The 18489-nt window shown below is 40.0% G+C and overlaps 1 protein-coding gene across 1 annotated transcript in view; it reads right to left on the bottom strand.

Moving 5' to 3' along the window:
* The window catches only part of CSMD1 (CUB and Sushi multiple domains 1), a gene marked incomplete at its 3' end in the record, with an annotated part of 1748580 nt that overhangs the window by 169642 nt on the left and 1560449 nt on the right, over nucleotides 1-18489 (bottom strand). Inside the window, exons 33-37 of the mRNA XM_082680517.1 lie at nucleotides 17368-17463; nucleotides 9247-9450; nucleotides 8112-8236; nucleotides 7642-7738; nucleotides 980-1084 (exon numbers count right to left, since the gene is read on the bottom strand). Of these exons, the coding sequence (XP_082536643.1) occupies nucleotides 980-1084; nucleotides 7642-7738; nucleotides 8112-8236; nucleotides 9247-9450; nucleotides 17368-17463 (627 nt within the window). The remainder of the gene's footprint in view (nucleotides 1-979; nucleotides 1085-7641; nucleotides 7739-8111; nucleotides 8237-9246; nucleotides 9451-17367; nucleotides 17464-18489) is intronic.

The following is an 18489-nucleotide window of genomic DNA, read 5'->3' as shown; positions in this document are numbered from 1 at the left end:
CCTGGCCTTTCCAAAACATGCATGCATTTACATCCCAGCAAACTGTTTATTTCATTTCAAAGGATCACTTATTAAAGCTTATCCATGTATTTGCTTATTTGCAACTGCTTATTAAAGGAGATGAATATCAACATTAAGCATTTTTAGTGCTTGAAAACATGTCCTAAAATAAACTTTACTCTCATTGGAAATTCTTATTTCACTTTTACAAGGTTTACCTGCATAATCAAACGCCAAAGAAGATTTGTGAATTTGACCTTTGTCATCCCATTTATCAGACTATTAACTCAGTCTCACATCCATTTTTAAAAGGTTAGCATCTACTTTGCATTACCTTCTTCCAATTAAAATGAATAATACACCAAGGCAGGCACTAAAGTGGCAGCTCTTTGCTAGTCTGATTCTACCAGCCTCTAAGACTAGAAATAGAAAGGGCTTATGACCATAATCTATTTGGAAATTATGACTTTCTACATTTTTGGAAACTTACATGAATATTTGCTATCACTCACAAGAAAACTAGTAATATTACAAATGGTTATTTTGTACTTTTTTTTAACACAACCAACCTGAAAGCATAGTCGATGTTTTATCTAATTATTCCAGATGCTAAATTCTTCATTTCCCTATTGTCTTTCATAATATAATTATAATATATAATATAATAAAAATATAGTTCAATATAAGAATATATTATAATTATATATATTATATTATAAATATATTATATATTATAAATTATAATATAAATTATATTATAAATTTCTATATTATAAATATTATAATTGTCACAAAATTATATAACATAATAATAACATAGTTCATAGAGATCGGTTTTGTAACACCCAAGTTCGTGGAACTTCCAAACATAGCTTTAGAATAAAATTTCACTGTGTAATAAGGGCAGGGATCTATTTTCCCTTTAAGAAAATTACTCAATATCCCAGTGAAAGCCAGATGCAGAAACAGGTGACCTTACTTTTGTATTCCAGGTGGAAGCCAGCAGCTGCCACGCTGATATCCGACTGGAAATGCAGGTAGAGCTGATTGGATGTGCTGTTGAGCAGTGCTGGCACGGTGGTACCTGTGAGAAGTGATGCAGGTTGAGCTTTAACATCAGTGATGTGTTCACTCTTCGCATTATAAAATCAGTAAGAATATCATACTAAGTGATATATGTTAAAGAAAGACAAATGTTATAGGATATCACTTATATGTGAAATCTAAAATATAATACAAATGAATCTATTTACAAAACAGAAATAGACTCACAGGCATAGAAAACAAACTCATGGTTACCTAAGGGGAGAGGGAGGGAGGGAGGGAGGGAGGGATAAATTAAGAGTTTGGGATTAGTAGATGCACACCGCTGTATATAAAATAGATAAACACAAGGATTTACTGTAGAGCACAGGGAGTATATTCATTAACTTGTAATAACTTATAATTTTCAGATTATAATGAAAAATCATCTGAAAATATATACATATTTAACAGAATCACTTTGCTGCACACCTGAAACTAACACAATGTTGTAAGTCAACTATACTTCAAAAAAAGTCACTGAGGATATTTGTTTAGGTTTACAGATCCCTTTAACTTGTCTGATCGCCACATATTTAACCCAAGTATTGGCTTTGATGGTTATACTTTTAGCCACTCTCTTCTTCCAGGTCAAGTAAGAAATTCCACATTTTCTCTGCCCTCCTCAGGCAGATGTGACATCTCTTTATCGTATCAGTGAAAACACACAAATTTTTATGCTTCACCATTCACTTGACTCTTCACATTGTTTTCTTTTATCAACATAACCATTTGCTTTTTTTTTTTTTACTTGTCACGAACAAAGAGGGGACAAAGTCTCAACACGCAAGTCATATGGAGGTTGGGGAAGCAGTTAGACTGTAGATCTGATGCAATATATTATCCAGAAGAGGTTGCTTTTGACTATATATTCTCTTCTCTATCCCTGTGTAACTCGTACTGAATAATCTTCTTTCTGAGATCTGCAAATGATTTCAATGAAACACACATGGAAAGGAAAATACAGGTTTATTTTACATAATGCCTCGTTTAATTAAAATGTTCTAACCTACCTGATAGCAGCTGACAAATCAGGAGATTTAGTGATGCTGAGGACCAGGGTGACAAAAAAGCCAGGGTACCCAAGGTGCCGAGGAAAAGCATGTGTTCATCAGCCAGAAGTGTAAAACATGTGGGCGGAATGTATTGTAATATGGGAAAACAATAGCTAGCTTAAATCCCTTTTTACCAAAAGGGTACATGCTTGATATTCTACTGTATTCAAATCATTCTCTGAATAAGTACACACTTCCTATATGTGAAGGAAATACCCATCACGTAAAACTCATCATGGTGCAGGCAAATTACTAGATGAAGATGATGCTAATGTATAAAGAAAGAAATAAAACTTTAAATAACAAAACAAGGAAATAAACTGATAATTATCCAAGACAGATGAAGAATGTTGCAAGGTTAATATCCTTTGTCACCCTTCACTCTCTGCTTAAATGATTCTAAGATCCTCCGACAGCTGTAATTAAACCAATGACTCCAGGTAAGGACTCCAGCCATCCGTCCCATCACTTGGCTGTCAAAGGCTCTTGGAAGATGATGTGAACACAACTCAACTCATAATCATCCCTGCAGAGCCTGGGTGACCTCCTGTGTCCCCACGTCCATCCACACTGTTAACACCTGCTGAAGTCCTCCCATCAGAGGCCCCCTCCCTCTCCGTGACCTGTGCTGCCCTACAGGCAGCTGTCAGACCCTAACGTGCCAGACTTCTCCATCCTTCTTGGTTTCACTCACTCCATCCCTCCATCTTGACCACCATCATCCCAGCACAAGCCACCAGTGCTATTAACCAGGATGAGGGGATAGTACCACAGTCCTAACTTGTTTCCTGAATCTACTGTTGTCTCAATCCAATTCATTCTCCACTCAGGAGTCAGAAAGCTCTTTTTAAGATGGACACATGATTATGTCATGTTACAGTTCTCCTAGATTCCTGGTCATCTTAGGATAAAATTTCAGCCTCCGTGATTTGACCTAAAGACCCTGCCTGATCTAACTACTACCTGCATTTCTAGCTGCTTCTCACTACTCTATTTCACAACTCATTTTCCTGTTCAAGGTGTTCCCATAATCGTAGTCTGGGATGCTCTTTCCCTCTCCTCTAACCATTTTGCCTTTCTTATTCCTACTCATTCAAAAATCTCCACTCTTCTCAAACTAAGTGTTTGCTGAATGATAAACATTTAGAAAATGTCTTCAGGGCTTCCCTGGTGGCGCAGTGGTTGAGAGTCCGCCTGCCGATGCAGCGGACACGGGTTCGTGCCCCGATCCGGGAAGATCCCACATGCCGCGGAGCAGTGAGAGGCCCGCTTACCGCAAAAAAAAAAAAAAAAAGAAAATGTCTTCAGATTTAACCCCTTTGTTATCTGACCTTGGTTTGATGCATGAAGATAGATACATACATACATACATAGACTTTTTTAATTGCACAGTCATGGAGGGGGAAACATAAGCCTATTCCTGCAGGTCAGCAGACACATATAAAGAGAGATTATTCCTTGAAACTAATTAATAGCTAATGGAGTGCAGATAGGGAAATGTTGCAAAGTGGGGTGACCTCAAGACAAGAAGGAGACATCCACCCAAAATTCCAGTTTTAACCCATTTTTTTTCAAATTGTATGACATTTGCTGTCCTCTCACTCATGTATTATTTCTGTATATTTGGATAATGTCTGCAGAAAGAACAATGTTATCTAACCAGGTAAGTTTTAATTATAGCACCTGTACTACTTTCTGCCTGGTTTTACCTGTAACTTCAGATAATCAGTGTATTTAATAGCCTTCAGCCCCCAGTCAAGTCATTTCCACACACAGGTACTCAACACACACTTTTGACTTTTTGTTTATCTTCCCTAACTGTGTTACAGTGGAATCAGAAAAACTGCTTCCACTCCTGACTCTGACACAACTCAGTTCTGTCACTGAAAGCATTTGAATATGTTCTAATTCTGTAAAATAAAGATAACAGTACATCCCTTATATGTGAGTCATACATGTGCTGTGTGTGTGAAAGTGCTTTGTGGATTATCACGTCCCCTCTAAATGTTCTTGTTAATTGCAGCAAGTAAATTCATGAACAACAGTCCTGTTTGTACTCCTGTGATGATATATAGTCATTTGTTTTCCTACAAAAGATGCTGGATCTCAATGCCCCAGGTGGCATATGAGGCGTGCTGGGGGTGCTGGGAGGATGCTAGGCGGCCGGCACCTGCTGCAGCCACAGAGAGTCCTGCCCTGCGCGCCCCTGCAGGGGGCTCCCGCTTAGGGCTCTGCTCAGAAGGGACTCTCAGAAGAAGCTTATTCCCACTGTTCAAAATGCAACTGAGAGATTTTTTTGTGTGTGTGGTATGCGGGCCTCTCACTGTTGTGGCCTCTCCCGTTGTGGAGCACAGGCTCTGGACGCGCACGCTCAGCGGCCATGGCTCACGGGCCCAGCTGCTCCGCGGCACGTGGCATCTTCCCGCACAGGGGCACGAACCTGTGTCCCCTGCATCGGCAGGCGGACTCTCAACCACTGTGCCACCAGGGAAGCCCAGCAACTGAGAGATTTTTTAAAAACTATTGCCACAAGCAGAATACTTTTGATCGCATTGTCTCACTGTGACCTAGACAGAACCGCACACACAGAAAGCTGAGAAATCGCATTACAGCTCTGCAGACTCCACTCTCAGCACATGGATATTTACTTTCCCTCAATCCCAACTGTCAGCTACAAATTGGTTTGAATTTTGCTCTGTCTTATCCACTTAAAATTTATAAGCTGTCTACTTCCCAAAATGATTTTAAATGGCTTACAATGTGAGTCTTACATACACATGGCTATCCAGACAGAAAAGGAAAATTAAAAAATTGAATTTATTCAAGAAGTTAGTCAATCATTTTTCCGGAAATAAGTACCTCTAACAACTACCCATTCTTGTTTGCTTTCAGTCAACAACTAACTTTTAAAATGGGTTCAGATTCTCCTTTGTAAATATTTTGAAAGTATCATAGGAACAAAAAAGTGTAAAACATATTTTAAACATTTTAAAACATATTCAGATTTCATGGCTGATGTGTCATTTCTTCCATATAAAGTTAAAAAAAGACTCCTTTTAAAATATTTTAAATAATTTTTAGCTTAAGTTGCAAATATAGTACAGAAAACTCCCATATACCCACTATCTGGCCATATATTACATAATAATGATATCTATGTCTATGTTTCCACAATATATATGTGTGTAAAATTATTTTATTCTAAACCCTCTGTGAGCAAATTGTAGACATGATGACTCACTTCTTGTAAAAACTCATTGTGCATTTCCTCAAACAGACCAGTTCTAAAAAAAACCCAAAAACAAAAACAAAAAAAACTAACACAGATGCAACAGTACCATGTATTCTACAGAAATCACTGGAATTTCGACAATCTGCCAATAATGGGTTTTCCAGCAAAAGTACTCCATCCATGATTACTTCCCTTCAGTTTTTTTTTTTTTTGTCTGGAATAGTTTCTTAGTCTTTCTTTCCCTTTCATGAACTTGATACTTTTGAAAGACACAAGCCACTTTTTGTGTGTAAAATATTTTTCAAAATCAATTTTTATTTTAGAAAATTATAATTCAAAAAAATTATTTTTACAAATTATACCATGATAAAACTTAATAAAAACTACTCATGTGAAATATTTTTCTTTAACATTTTATAAGTTAATCAAATGCATGCCTGAAAGGATTTGTTGTTGTTTACACAGGGGGTTCTCACAATTTTAGTATTATATCAATATTCATTTAAGCTGAGACTACACTCGAACATAAGTTTAGAAAATGGCGTTACAAAAGATTGGGAGTGAGTAGTTTAAAAAGAAAAAACAAAACATGCAGGGCTGCTGTGCAGTAATAAATCAGATGTTTTCACTGCCGTAAGTCTCAGTGCAGCCAAACTTCAAAACCAGTCCTCCAAAAAAGGTGAAGGCATTTAATAAAATGATTTTTCTTTAGCAACATAACCTCCAAAGAGAATGTCTGACGTTCTCTGACTAGATTCAGATGGTGATGCATTTTTGGAAAGAATATCAAAATGTGATGCTGTATTCTTCAGAGGTCACCATATTTGCCGGCTCTCAGGGGTGTGAGGTGCCTTGGGACGCTTCCAGAGGCTAATTCAGGGCACTTCCTCTCAAACTCAGCTTTTAGTGACATCATGCTGGTTGTTTGAAATCAGCCCTGGTGGGGGTATTTACGCACTACAGCAACTGCAATTCTAAGCCAAATCAAACTTTTTTGTTCATATGTTTGTTTGTTTTGAGAGCAGGTTTACCAGTTCACCAATGCGCAGGTGTCCTGATACTGGAGATCTTAACATGACTGCCTGAGGAAGGTGGTGTCTGCCAGGCTTCTCGACTCTTGAGTTACTTCTTTCGTCCTTTGCAGTGAATGAGGGCTAGGTGGGGAGATGCACTGAGACTGTGGCTCTCTGTTCCTCACCAGAATCTCACACGCTAGTTTCAGCATTCACTGATGTTCCAATGTGAATCATTTGCTGTCCTAATGGCTGCCAAATGGTGATTCTCTAAATCCATCTCCTTCTAGATTAGTCTGGATTCTGCAAGGGAAGGCTTTCTCTTTCACTCATTCCGTTCACGCATGTATCTATTTACATCAGTATGGATCCATACATTTCTATTTTATACGAAATGGTTCATCATGTGTGCTTTTCCCATCAGAACCTTGGAGTCAGCAACTCCCCAAGAAGCACTAGTTCCTTTAAGGGAGAATGGTATGGAAAGTGACATCTAGAAACCTAGAATTGGGTATGAGGTGGGTTCATGGCTACTGGGGTAATTGTTTTACACCTCTCAAAAGACAGAGGTAGGAAATACGTACACACACACACACATCTGCATCCACACTTACATTTTCATTTTCCTCTGTGTCTACAGCTACACATATGAAGACCATGAGTTCACACCAATGTCTCAAATTCAAATCCGTCACAACCAGCTCTATGCCAGCCTTCCTCATTTCCATTTTCCCACTCCCTTCTCAGTCACCGAGAAAGCCAGTTCACAACATCCTCCATATGTTTACTCATGTTCTCAGTTCTCACGTGCGTCCCCAACCTTCCAACTGTGCCCCTACCCCCTTGCTCCACCACCTCCTTACGTGGTCCCCAACTGTGCCAAACACGTCCAACAAGCATATGAGAAAAGGAAAATCAGCCAATCTAAAGTTCATTCCCCCCACCCCCCTCACCCAATTAACTTCAGTGAGACACCCTGTTGGGCCCACAGGGTAATAACCCACTCTTTCTTCCCAGCTCGGGGGTCCGACAAAAGTGACCCGCTGCCTTCACATCAGCCCTCCTGCTCGTGGACGACAAAGCTTTCTCCTTCACACCTGCGTTCCGGTGCTCTTGTTCTAAGACTCCCAACACTAGAGAAAGTGTTATGTATGTAGAAGAGCCTCCTGGAGAAACGTCAGCATTGAGTGTTCTCTTGCAGTTTGTCAGTGTTTGACGATTCGGATTCACGGAGACAAGGGGATGGGCGCCATCTTACCTGAAAAACTTCCCAGTCTCGGTGCAGCCACGTCGCCGCCATCGTAAATCTCAAGAGAGTCCCAGTTCTGCTCTGTGGCAAAACTGATGACTTGAATCTACCAAACAATAATAGTAACTTAATATTTATTTTTTGCTTAATAAAATTAGACTAGTCCAATAGGGTTTTCATGAAATTAAAACTATACATGTAAGAGAAAAGCGAAACCAAAGAAAAGAGATCATGGAAGTGACACCCAAAAAACTTCTACAAATAGCACTTCTGATAGATTTTATTCTAAAAGTCTATCATTTTTATTTCAAATGTAGAAATATGATTACAAACACTTTGTAGAAATGGTAAGAAAAGAGAAACAGGTTATGGTTTATGTATTGAGAATAACCAATACAAAAAGGGGGAAAAAAAAAGAAAGGAAAAACCCGTGGACAAAAGCTTTGTTTATTAGGAGACTCTGGGCTTTGAGAACTTACCTGAATTCCTGATCCCTCTGTAACTATGATCTTCCATATACAGTTTAAGTTGTTACCATATGGTTCAGGGTAGCCGGGGGATAAAATTGTACCTCTCCGCTGAGTGAAATTGCCACTGCAGGGGACTAAAAGACAAACCCATATTTAGTAAAAATAAAGTACAGTGAAGAACAACGTTAATGTTGTACTTAGTGTTCTTTCACTGTGTGATCAGCTATTAAGAGATATTTTACATGGACTATGGTACTTTAAATGGCATTTTTAGCCAAGGTCAAATTTAGTCTGTTCTCTCTCTTTTTTTTTTTTAACATCTTTACTGGAGTATAATTGCTTTACAATGGTGTGTTAGTTTCTGTTTTATAACAAAGTGCATCAGCTATACATATACATATATCCCCATATCTCCTCCCTCTTGTGTCTCCCTCCCATCTAGTGTGTTCTCTTTTAAATGATCAATACCATAGATTAGTATCCGCTATGCTGCTAAGTCTCAGGCACTGTCTAACGATGTCATCTCTGAAGTGAATTCTGTTTAGAGTAACTGATCTACTACAATTTAAGAAGCTCTGCAGAGTTTTCTATATGCAGACACGCAACTCAAAATGATATTAATGGGATTTATGAGCAAATCCAGAGAGGAGAAGAGACGCTTAAAATGCACAGATGAATTCAAGTGCTAAATCATGATTGCACTGGAGGTTCTTACACAAAATGAAGCAAATAAACTATAACCAACAATGGCATTGTTATTCAGGCTGCGTTAACCTATTACTTTTCAGACTTTCATCAGCACCAATTTATTAAAAGAGCATTACACAAGTAATATAACAAATCAACACTGTAGTGATTTTTCCCCCAAATGAAATTATGTTGTATACCCATGGCTTGAGATGACATACTTAATAAGTATCGAGAAGGAAAACATGTTTCATGCTTGTTAATCTGATGAGTTGTTCCATGAAACAATAATTTTTAGGGTTTGGCTGCTACTCAATTATTTCTGATAAATTGCCCTTTAAATAGGTCTGGAGCATGGATCAGTTCATGTGGACTGAAGAGCAGCTCTTCAGTGCTGCTGTGACCCCGAGATGGAGGACCACGTGCAAGTTATCCCACCTTAGGGACACACGCTTACCTACGCAGCTTGGGATTGTGTCATTCCACTGAGCGAGAGCGTTGGGCACGGACTGACAGCGGATGGCCATGGAGCCCTGGAGTAGGTATCCTGGGTTACACTCAAAGCGAACGATGGAGCCTGCTGAAAACTCCAAACCAATTCTCCTCCCATATCTGGGCTCGGGAACAGAGCTGCACTGGGTGTCACTGGTCCGAGGAACAGCTAGAGGCAAGACACACAACACAACCATCTGCATGTGCATCGTGAAGCCATGATATTTCCTTGAAAATAGAATTTAAGATAAGTCTAGAAAGAATTTATGTTAATGTGGAAATTAATAATGCCTTTCACAGTCTCTGTAGGGGACGATTTAGGGAGCACTTCCACATCTACACGCATCTTCATGTCAACCCTGAGGACCACCTCGTATTCCCATTTCTGACGAGGAAAACATGGCATATGGAGAATTAGTGCTTTATGAGGACTGAGCGATATTCATGCATTTACAATTAATTAAGCACCCAGATCACTGCGCCAGGGATAATGAGATGACTAAGAACTTGTACTTATCCTCGAGGACCTCAGACTCTAGTACGAAAAGCTGTTACATAAAGGATTATTTATAAATGGCCATGGTGATTTAATAGCAAAATTAAAAATAGAACTACCATATGATCCAGCAATCCCACTTCTCAGCATTTATCGGAAGGAAATGAAATCACTATCCTGGAGAGATATCTGCACCACCATGTACATAACAGCATTACTTGCAATAGCCTAGCTATGGAAACAACCTCCATGTCCACCAATGGATAAATAATATAGTACATACCTACAATGGAATATTATTCGGCCATTTAGAAAGGAAGGAAATCCTACCATTTGCAACAACATGGATGGACCCGTATTCCACACGCTAAGTGGAATAAGCCTGTCACAGAAGAACAAATGCCGCATGGTCTCATGCATAGGAAGCAATTAAGAGAAACAAACTTATAGAAGCAGAGAGCAGCCGGTGGCTGCCAGGAGCTAGGGGAGCGGCAAGTGCGGAGCTGCTGTTAAACAGGTATAAAGTGTGTCATGTAAGACGCCCAAGTCCTAAAGATCTCCCATACAAAGCTGTGCCTATAGTTAATGGTGCTGGATTGCGCACTGCTAATTTTAAACAATGTAATCCGTTCATTTTAAACAATGATTTAAAGGACTTAACCTGAGAGGGTAAATCTCATGTTACCATGATAAAAACAAACCCCACATACCATAAGAAAACATACAGTTAAACAATTCATTCTGTACAGAAAGACTTGGGAGGGAACAGAGGGGAATGGGAGTTTGCGCCACGGTCTGAGAGCAGAGCTGGTAATAAGACCCAGCCGATGGCCTCATTCCCAGGGGTCTTCCCATTGGACCAGCGATTCTCCGAGGTGGGAGGTGGGGATGGGAGAGCAGTTTGGGGCTGGAGGGAGTGCTGACACTTCCCCAACGTATCTAATATTATAACTGTCCGTTTGGAAATGAAAGAAAGAGACTATACAGCAAAGAACAAAGTTTAATAATACATTCCAGCTGGTGGGGACATCATTTGGCCTGAAGGCTGGGAGAAAGACAACGAGCAGCTCTGACACCGACACCTGGTTGCTGCCCGGCCTGAGAGCTGGCTGTCCTCCTGTTGACCACACACAGTCTCCGAGGTCACTGCCTGTTCGTGATCACAAGCAATATTGGGAACACTATGCAGGCCACAGAAAAGAACAGAAATTCCCCTCTCCAGACTAACATGAATCATGACCTCTACTAATCACAGTTGCAGCCCTGCTCTGTTCCTTCTACACCCGACGTAAAAACAAAGATGCCCACCGTCACATCGAACCCCTGACAGCGGTGAATCCCAAGCAAAATCATGCTGCCTGCGGTCCCGCCCCGGGTCCCCCAGCACAAGCCTGCATCCTGTAACTATCCCCCACCCCGTACTTTCTTCTTGTCCCCAGGTTCTCCACGGAGTGTGGATCTTATGGTCTTTGATGCTGGGCCTGGCGGCTGAGCCTCATTCCGGTGAGATGTGTACTCAGGTTGCAGATCAGAATTCACTGATAGGCAGCGAATTATCGCTATGAGATTTTTCTATTTATAAAAAGAGGCACGAGATAAAGTTTGAAAAATACTTCAGCGGCAACGGGGTCTGCCACCCCAAACAGACTCTTTGAGAAACAGAGCCACAAGGTACGCACTTGGGAGTCTGCATTTTTGGCTTCTGTCCCTGAGTTAAAAGTCAGTTTGTGTTTATTGTCTCCAAGACCCCGTTCCTCTCCATCCTCGTGTGCCTTCATTCGAAAGGGGCCATTTTATTTAAAAAGAATCCTTCTGTCTTTAAGATCCTTTCCCCAATACACTGGCATCTTGTTTTGAATTGAACCTGAACAATAACAGACACCATTTGGGTAAATTGCTGGTCAGGAAGCAATTCTATGAGAATGGAAGTCAGAAGACTGTTTTGATGAAACTACGTTTCAATTCAGTGTTAAAATATTTTTGATCAGAAGGCAAAAGTTAATAAAATTGTGTATACTGTCTAATAGCTATAGTCAATAAAATTAATGATACTACAGAATGTTCTTTTCTATAACTGAAAACAATGCAGAATATAAAATATTCTATTGTAATAAAATATGGCTTAAAACTTATATTTGCCATATTTTTATGTCTGGGTTTTTTGTTACAGTTGAACAGTAGCATGAGAGTGATAAATAAATAAATAAACAAAAACATAAAATGATATTCCACAATCAATTCTTGAGAATTTTTTACAAATATAGAGAAATATCTCCAATCTTAGCTGTTCAATTTGTCCTGGACTACTTGGGAAGCACCCTGTATTCACGGCCAAGTTTCCACACTTGTCTAAGTGGCCTCAAACATAGCATTTTTCCAGGGTATCACAAATGAGGAGAAACACACCACCGAGGGTCATCTGTACACATGTCACTATTAAACCTTTCTTCATGAACTTCAGAGTTGTCTATTTTCAAGGAAAATAACAATAAATACCTGCATTTGAATGAAATGATGGAGGACAATTTTTAGAGGAAGAAGTTTGCAAAGCTAAGAAACCAATTTTAAGTATCTGAGAAAGTGAGACAGAGGAAACCTAGGAAATAGAGGCATCAAAACTGCATGTAATATCTGGGGGAAAATTCCAGCAGTTAATCCATGCTGATGAACTTGTCCCTTTCAGCCCATCCTCTGGGGCTTGCCCTCACCTGGAGGTTTCGGGCCACATCAGAGAGAAATTCTATTCCGGTAGCCATTATTCTCCATCTTTCAGTAAATGCTTTGCACTACTGTGAAGCAAAACTGAAATCAGCCCAGTGCCAAGTGGACAGGGAATGGGGTCAGGCTGGAACAGAGGGTGATGAACACAGTGATTGGCTTCTCAGGCCGAGGACTGTGTTGGTTCCGAGACTGGGTGGTATTCTCTGGGACTTTCATGACACTGAAAACGGGCGACATTGTGAATATGGGGAAAAGGGGAACATAATGTGATGGAACCTTACATCACCACAAATGCTCTAGGCTACAGATGTGTGCATGCAGTTCGTTCACTGCACCTCTTTTAGAGTAGGTGGAGTGAAAGAGAACAACAACGATAATAAAATAAACCTGAATGCAGACAAGAGCAACCTGTCCAAGTGAAGCAGTCTTCCCTATTTCATTTAGTGACACAGGGACATATTCTATTTCTGAAAATCACTCTGTCCTCGTAGTTTAAAAATCTGATTTGACAAGTCATTACTAGTCGGTGAATTCAAGCATACATCACTGAATTATGCACAAAACTTTATGCTCAATCTCCTTTGTAAAAAGTATGCATTTTATAAGCTCTTGAAACAAAATGTGAGTTTCTTAGAAGTGGAAAACCAACTAAGCTGTATAATTTACGCCATCTGAGGAAACATTAGGCCTGGGGGAAAATCAACGAAAACGTGTATTTGCATGCCTAGGAAGGACCTCACGCAAAGAAAACCTTACTGTAAATTCCTCCTACCCAAACTTAGAAAAAGCATTTCCATCTCTCTAGCTCTGTTTCTGGTATCTGTTTATTTTAGGAAAACCCTGGCAGAGGACAGTCCTGAGAGCTGCTGAGTCTGGGAGACTGGCAGCTGGAAGGCTAAAGGCAGGTTGCTGTGTGGTGAGGCTGGGAGATGAGAAATGTGACCCGGAAAGACAAAGACGTGGCCAACTGGCATTTGTAAGTTGTGCACAGTGGGGAGGTTTGATATAAAAGCACAGCTCCATTTTCCCCTTGAAATATTCAGTAAGTCCTGCATGGCTTACTAATTTTGGTGTGAGTGAGTTATTATTATTTTTTTTTTTTTGCGGTACGCGGGCCTCTCACCGCTGCGGCCTCTCCCGTCGCGGAGCACAGGCGCCGGACGCGCAGGCTCAGCGGCCATGGCCCACGGGCCCAGCCGCTCCGCGGCACGCGGGATCCTCCCCGACCGGGGCACGAACCCGTGTCCCATGCATCGGCAGGCGGACTCTCAACCACTGCGCCACCAGGGAAGCCCGAGTGAGTTATTTTGAGGGAACTAAAAGGCAGGTTGAATTCTACACTGAAACACACAAGAAAAATAGACTATCTGTGGAAATAGCAGGCATAAATGTAAGACAATTACAAATAGTAGTATATTGATGAGACATTGTCAACCACCAAGTTTAACACAGACACATTCAGTCGTGTGCACAGAGCAGAGAGGCAGAGGGTAGTGTAGACAGTTTTCATAAATGAGGATGTGCCTCAGAGTAAGCAGGAAAGGAGAAAAGAGTACTTGCTCTGCCTTTGTTGGTCTCTGTGGCCACATAGCTTGCTTCTTGTGTCGATTCCAGTGTTAACAAGGTTGATTCTAGTATTAAAAGGTGTGTATTTTGGGCCAGAAAAAGTTGCTAAGTGGAACATAACTACTTCACAGAATAGAATCAAAGGGACTTTAATGAGAGTGGGTTTCGTGTACCAAAAGGATGCTGGGCTTTTCTCCAGCCCTGGCAAGGTGTCACGGCGGTGGTCCTTGACGGCCACTAGTTGGTAGGCCAGACTGCAATGACCACAATAGCCATGAGCAGCAGTAAAATCACCGTTATCATCCCACTGAGAACCCAAACTCACACTCTCGACTTTATTCACCATCCTAGAGACAGCTCATCTGGACAGTGTTGGAAAGGGGACCCCCACCGGGGGTGTGGAGAGACGGTGCTGAACTTGTTAAGAAATAGTAGGTGAGTCTCCAACACGGCGGGTTTCTGAGGACTATTTGATTTTTATGTTTGCATTGACCTAGAAGACCTTGACATTAGGGGTAGTATATTTTCTATGGAGTGACAAAGAGCATTAAAACCTGTAGAACCACATTTACTGATGGCAGGTTCTGCCAGTCTCTTGGTCCCAGAGCTTAGGAAGAGGAGGGGCAGCTATGGGAATCCCCACCATGGACATTCAGGGAGTTCCAGGGTGCTAGCGAGTGGGGATGGACGGGGGGTTTCTCCTGGATGCGTAAAAGGAAATCTAAAACATTCTGAACACGTTCATGTTTAAAGGCAAGCACTGTACTCCTCTTAAGTATTCAAGGGAGATGTTACAGTGTCCAGAAGTGACTGTTAGAATGATTACAGGGACTCTCGCTCCAGGAGGACGCACTGTGGTGTGAAGGGTCACCCCATTAGCCTTCTTGGGTGCCCATGTATCCTCATGCACCCTCTTACCTCCCTCACTTTTCAATGTACCCTTCTACTCCAAAGCAGCATGGAAAGCAAACAAGCAAATACAACCCAGCAGAGACATAAAAGTTACAATACTTGGTAAAAAAAAGCCTCTATACTTCCACTTCTTCACCAGATCAGAGGGGCAGCAACATCCTCACCACCACCTTCTCCGTGTTGTTCACCAGGGCGACACGGAGGGTCAGGAGCTGCCTGGGTCACGTACTACGGCTTTTTGTACCTGACACCTGCACTCATTCTCCACCGAAGTCTGAACAGCTCTTTACAACAGAACTGTCTGTGAACAAGGGTTACACAGCCCATAGCCATGCAAGTCAGAAAGTCCCTGCGCAATTTTAAGCTTTAATAACTTATGGAGGAATGGAGTCGTACGTGGTATGTGAAAGCACTATTCAGAACGTTTTTACACAATAGAGTTCAAATAATTTCTAGGCTTCCACTAAACTACTATCTTTCAGAAGGCCATGTTCAATTTAACTTCTGAGATGTTCTGAAAACTTTCCCAGGTGCTCCTGAGTGATTTATAAATTGCATTCATGATTCTAGTTCTTTAGATCTGAAGGATTTGGCTTTGATAAAAAGACATCCATTTTTGCATAAACTCACTGTAGGAACAAAGCAAGATAAGGAGATATATTGGAACTTTAGAAGAAATATTGAGTATGTTAGAGACATATTCTTAAGTGCAAGGAAAATACATTCCTTCTATAAATGATTTCCTCTTTTCACTTTTATGTATGTTATACATTTTAATGATAATATGTTGCTTTAAAACAAGAAATATAATTTTAAAAACCATGACTTCTGAAGATAACATGTGCAAATAGGACAGACATAGGGTCATGTGCTTCAGATATTTTATTTGATAATCTGATCAATTTTCTAATCTTCATCAAAAATTAAAGGAAGTTCCTGTTTGAGGCAGACAATGCCAGGAACTTGAATTTTTCCAGGACAAAAAATGTACTTAAACCAATCGGTCCAGTTTCCTTAGAGGTCACGCCAACTTACTTTGGTTTGTGAATCTGCTTCTGCAAAGTAACACAGAATTTATTTAAAGAAAATTAGAAGTGGGTGGGCGGTGAGTCACCTAAACTGGACCTTCTCCTATAAAGTTCATTTTCAAAAATACTGGTTTAATTATTTATATTTTAACAAAGGTTTAATTAGCACAATGTAACCCATTTTAATGTAATAGCATCATCACCCAAGCAATAGCTCCTTAAACTAGATTAGAGATATTTTCCCCCTACCTGCCCATCAAACATCATTCTCACTCTTTCCGTAACTTTTAAATCATCTTATTGCCGAACACCGAAGGGTTTTTATCGTGAAATATTTTGAGGCCACACATTTCACAGTGTGCGATTATCAAAAATCATTTATGAATGATATGACAGATTGTTACTCTCTATTATTTTATGAAAAACATGATGCTGTCAAGCATGTTTTCTGGAGGAGTCTTTATTAAAGGAAAGAAGTCATTGCCAGGAAGTGATTCTCCTCCACTTCTGAAGAAAATGTTCAAGAGCGGCCTGTAATCTATCCAGCCTCCAGCAAAACTGAGACCTAGAAAAGCTAAGTATTCTTAGTTTATCGCTGAAGATGACAACCTCTTTCCCATCTCAGCTGTACAGTCATCGCAGGTCAGATCCAGAGTCAGGCTCTGTGCCTCTGAAAGTGGACGGACAGTCCATAGGGTGTATTTTCAAATTCATGTAATGGATATGCAAACTGAAGGTGAACTAGAAACAGGAAAAAAAACTGCATTGTTCAGAAACTTTGTGCAATCCCAAGCATTTTGAATAAGCTCCAAATTCAAAAATAATTATAAAGGGGTGAAAGTGCCTAAAGTTAATAGAATACAAGCAAAATAAAATAGGTATTTCAAGGGATAGAAACATGGATGGTATTCTGGGTTTAGTTTGGTTTTGTTACCTTTCCTTGACAATTAGTTCTTACAGTAAGATTTGAAATTGTACAATGTGTTTTAAATGTATTTCATTAAGACAGTTACTAAAATCTATTATGAAATATTTTACTTCATTTTAACTAGGTTAGGTGAAATATTATAACACATTTGAAATCATTTTGCAAATTGTGTTGCACTATACTAAGGTAATCTAATCAATATTTGTTTCGTCATCATGCCAGATAATCGAAGCGTTACTGCATCTTTGTCTTAGAAGTATCACATTTAACTGTCAAAAGAAAAAACTTTAATATTTTTATTAAATAATTTCATTCTAAATACACGGATACCCTCAAATTCTTAAATATTAAGAAAAAGTGCAACTCAGATGTTTTGGTGCTGAAAGCAGTGGTACAAGCAGTGTGTGGAGCCGGGCGGAGGTGGCAGAGACTCACCTTGATAGACGAAGTGAAAACCCCGTGCAGGCGCCCCACTCTTCGCGCTGAATCGGAGCAGAATCTGATTGGATGTGGCCAAAGGCAACGTTTCACCTGGAGGGAAAAACAGACAGAGATAACACGCAGGATCCATTCAGTGCACGGCCTGTGGTGGACAATGTTTGGGAGAGTAATCATTAACTTGGAATTGCACTTTTACTTTTTGAACTTTCATAAAACTTTGCTTTGGCGTGTAGAACCCAAACACATTGTTTCTACAAAGATTTAAAAACTCTGTTCTTGTCTTGACATTCCATTAAAATGTTGTTTTCATCGTGATCTCCTTTATGCTTCTTTTGAAGAAAGCACTGATATAGGCCAATTAGCTGATAATGTGGGAAATAGAAGCAGGTGAATCATTGACTCAGAATCAACTTTGACAGTTGCTAGGATTTTACTCAGAATTAAGAAAATGTCTCAGAATCCAAAGCTGATTTTTAAAAAAATAAAGAACTCAGAAAAAAAAAAAAAAAACACAAACCTGTGAAATGTATTTTTCAGCTCTTAATGTGCAGGAATGGTCTCAAGTACTCTGAGCGGCGTGTGAATCGCCTAAGCTTTTCAGAGGTGAATTTGTCAGGATGTGTCAGTATTTTAAATGTGTGTCTTCTGATGCATTTCTGGACATTACATCATTGGACATTGGTCTTAACAGGACATACGTCTTAAGACCTGTGGTTACTAATACTGAGAAACTGGAAATAACCGAATCTTAGCCTTGGTTGATCACAGGCTGTGACGCAGGAGTATGGCTTGATGTTGTGTTGGTAAATGATGACAATGTAGCAGTGGTACGAACGAGGGCCATGACATCCATGAGGGGTTGGGGTAAATAAACTCCTTCATTAACCCATCTGAATACTATTCAGCAAATGGTGTTTGGTGTATATTCATATTTGTTGATAGGAAAGACCTCTACATGTGATTTTAAATGAATGTATGGGATAAAAATTAAATTGTGAAAAATATCCCATGTTTTATGAAGTTCCACGTATGTTTACATGCATATATAGGGGCACACGTGAATGCATGTATGTGTATACACATCTGCACCTTTATAGACATGTGACTGTGGTGCAT

Source organism: Grampus griseus (assembly GCF_964374135.1).
Source record: "Grampus griseus genome assembly, chromosome: 21".
Taxonomy (NCBI): Eukaryota; Metazoa; Chordata; class Mammalia; order Artiodactyla; family Delphinidae; genus Grampus; species Grampus griseus.
The sequence above is the reverse complement of the archived record's forward strand: the minus strand, read 5'-3'. Positions and strand labels throughout refer to the sequence as shown.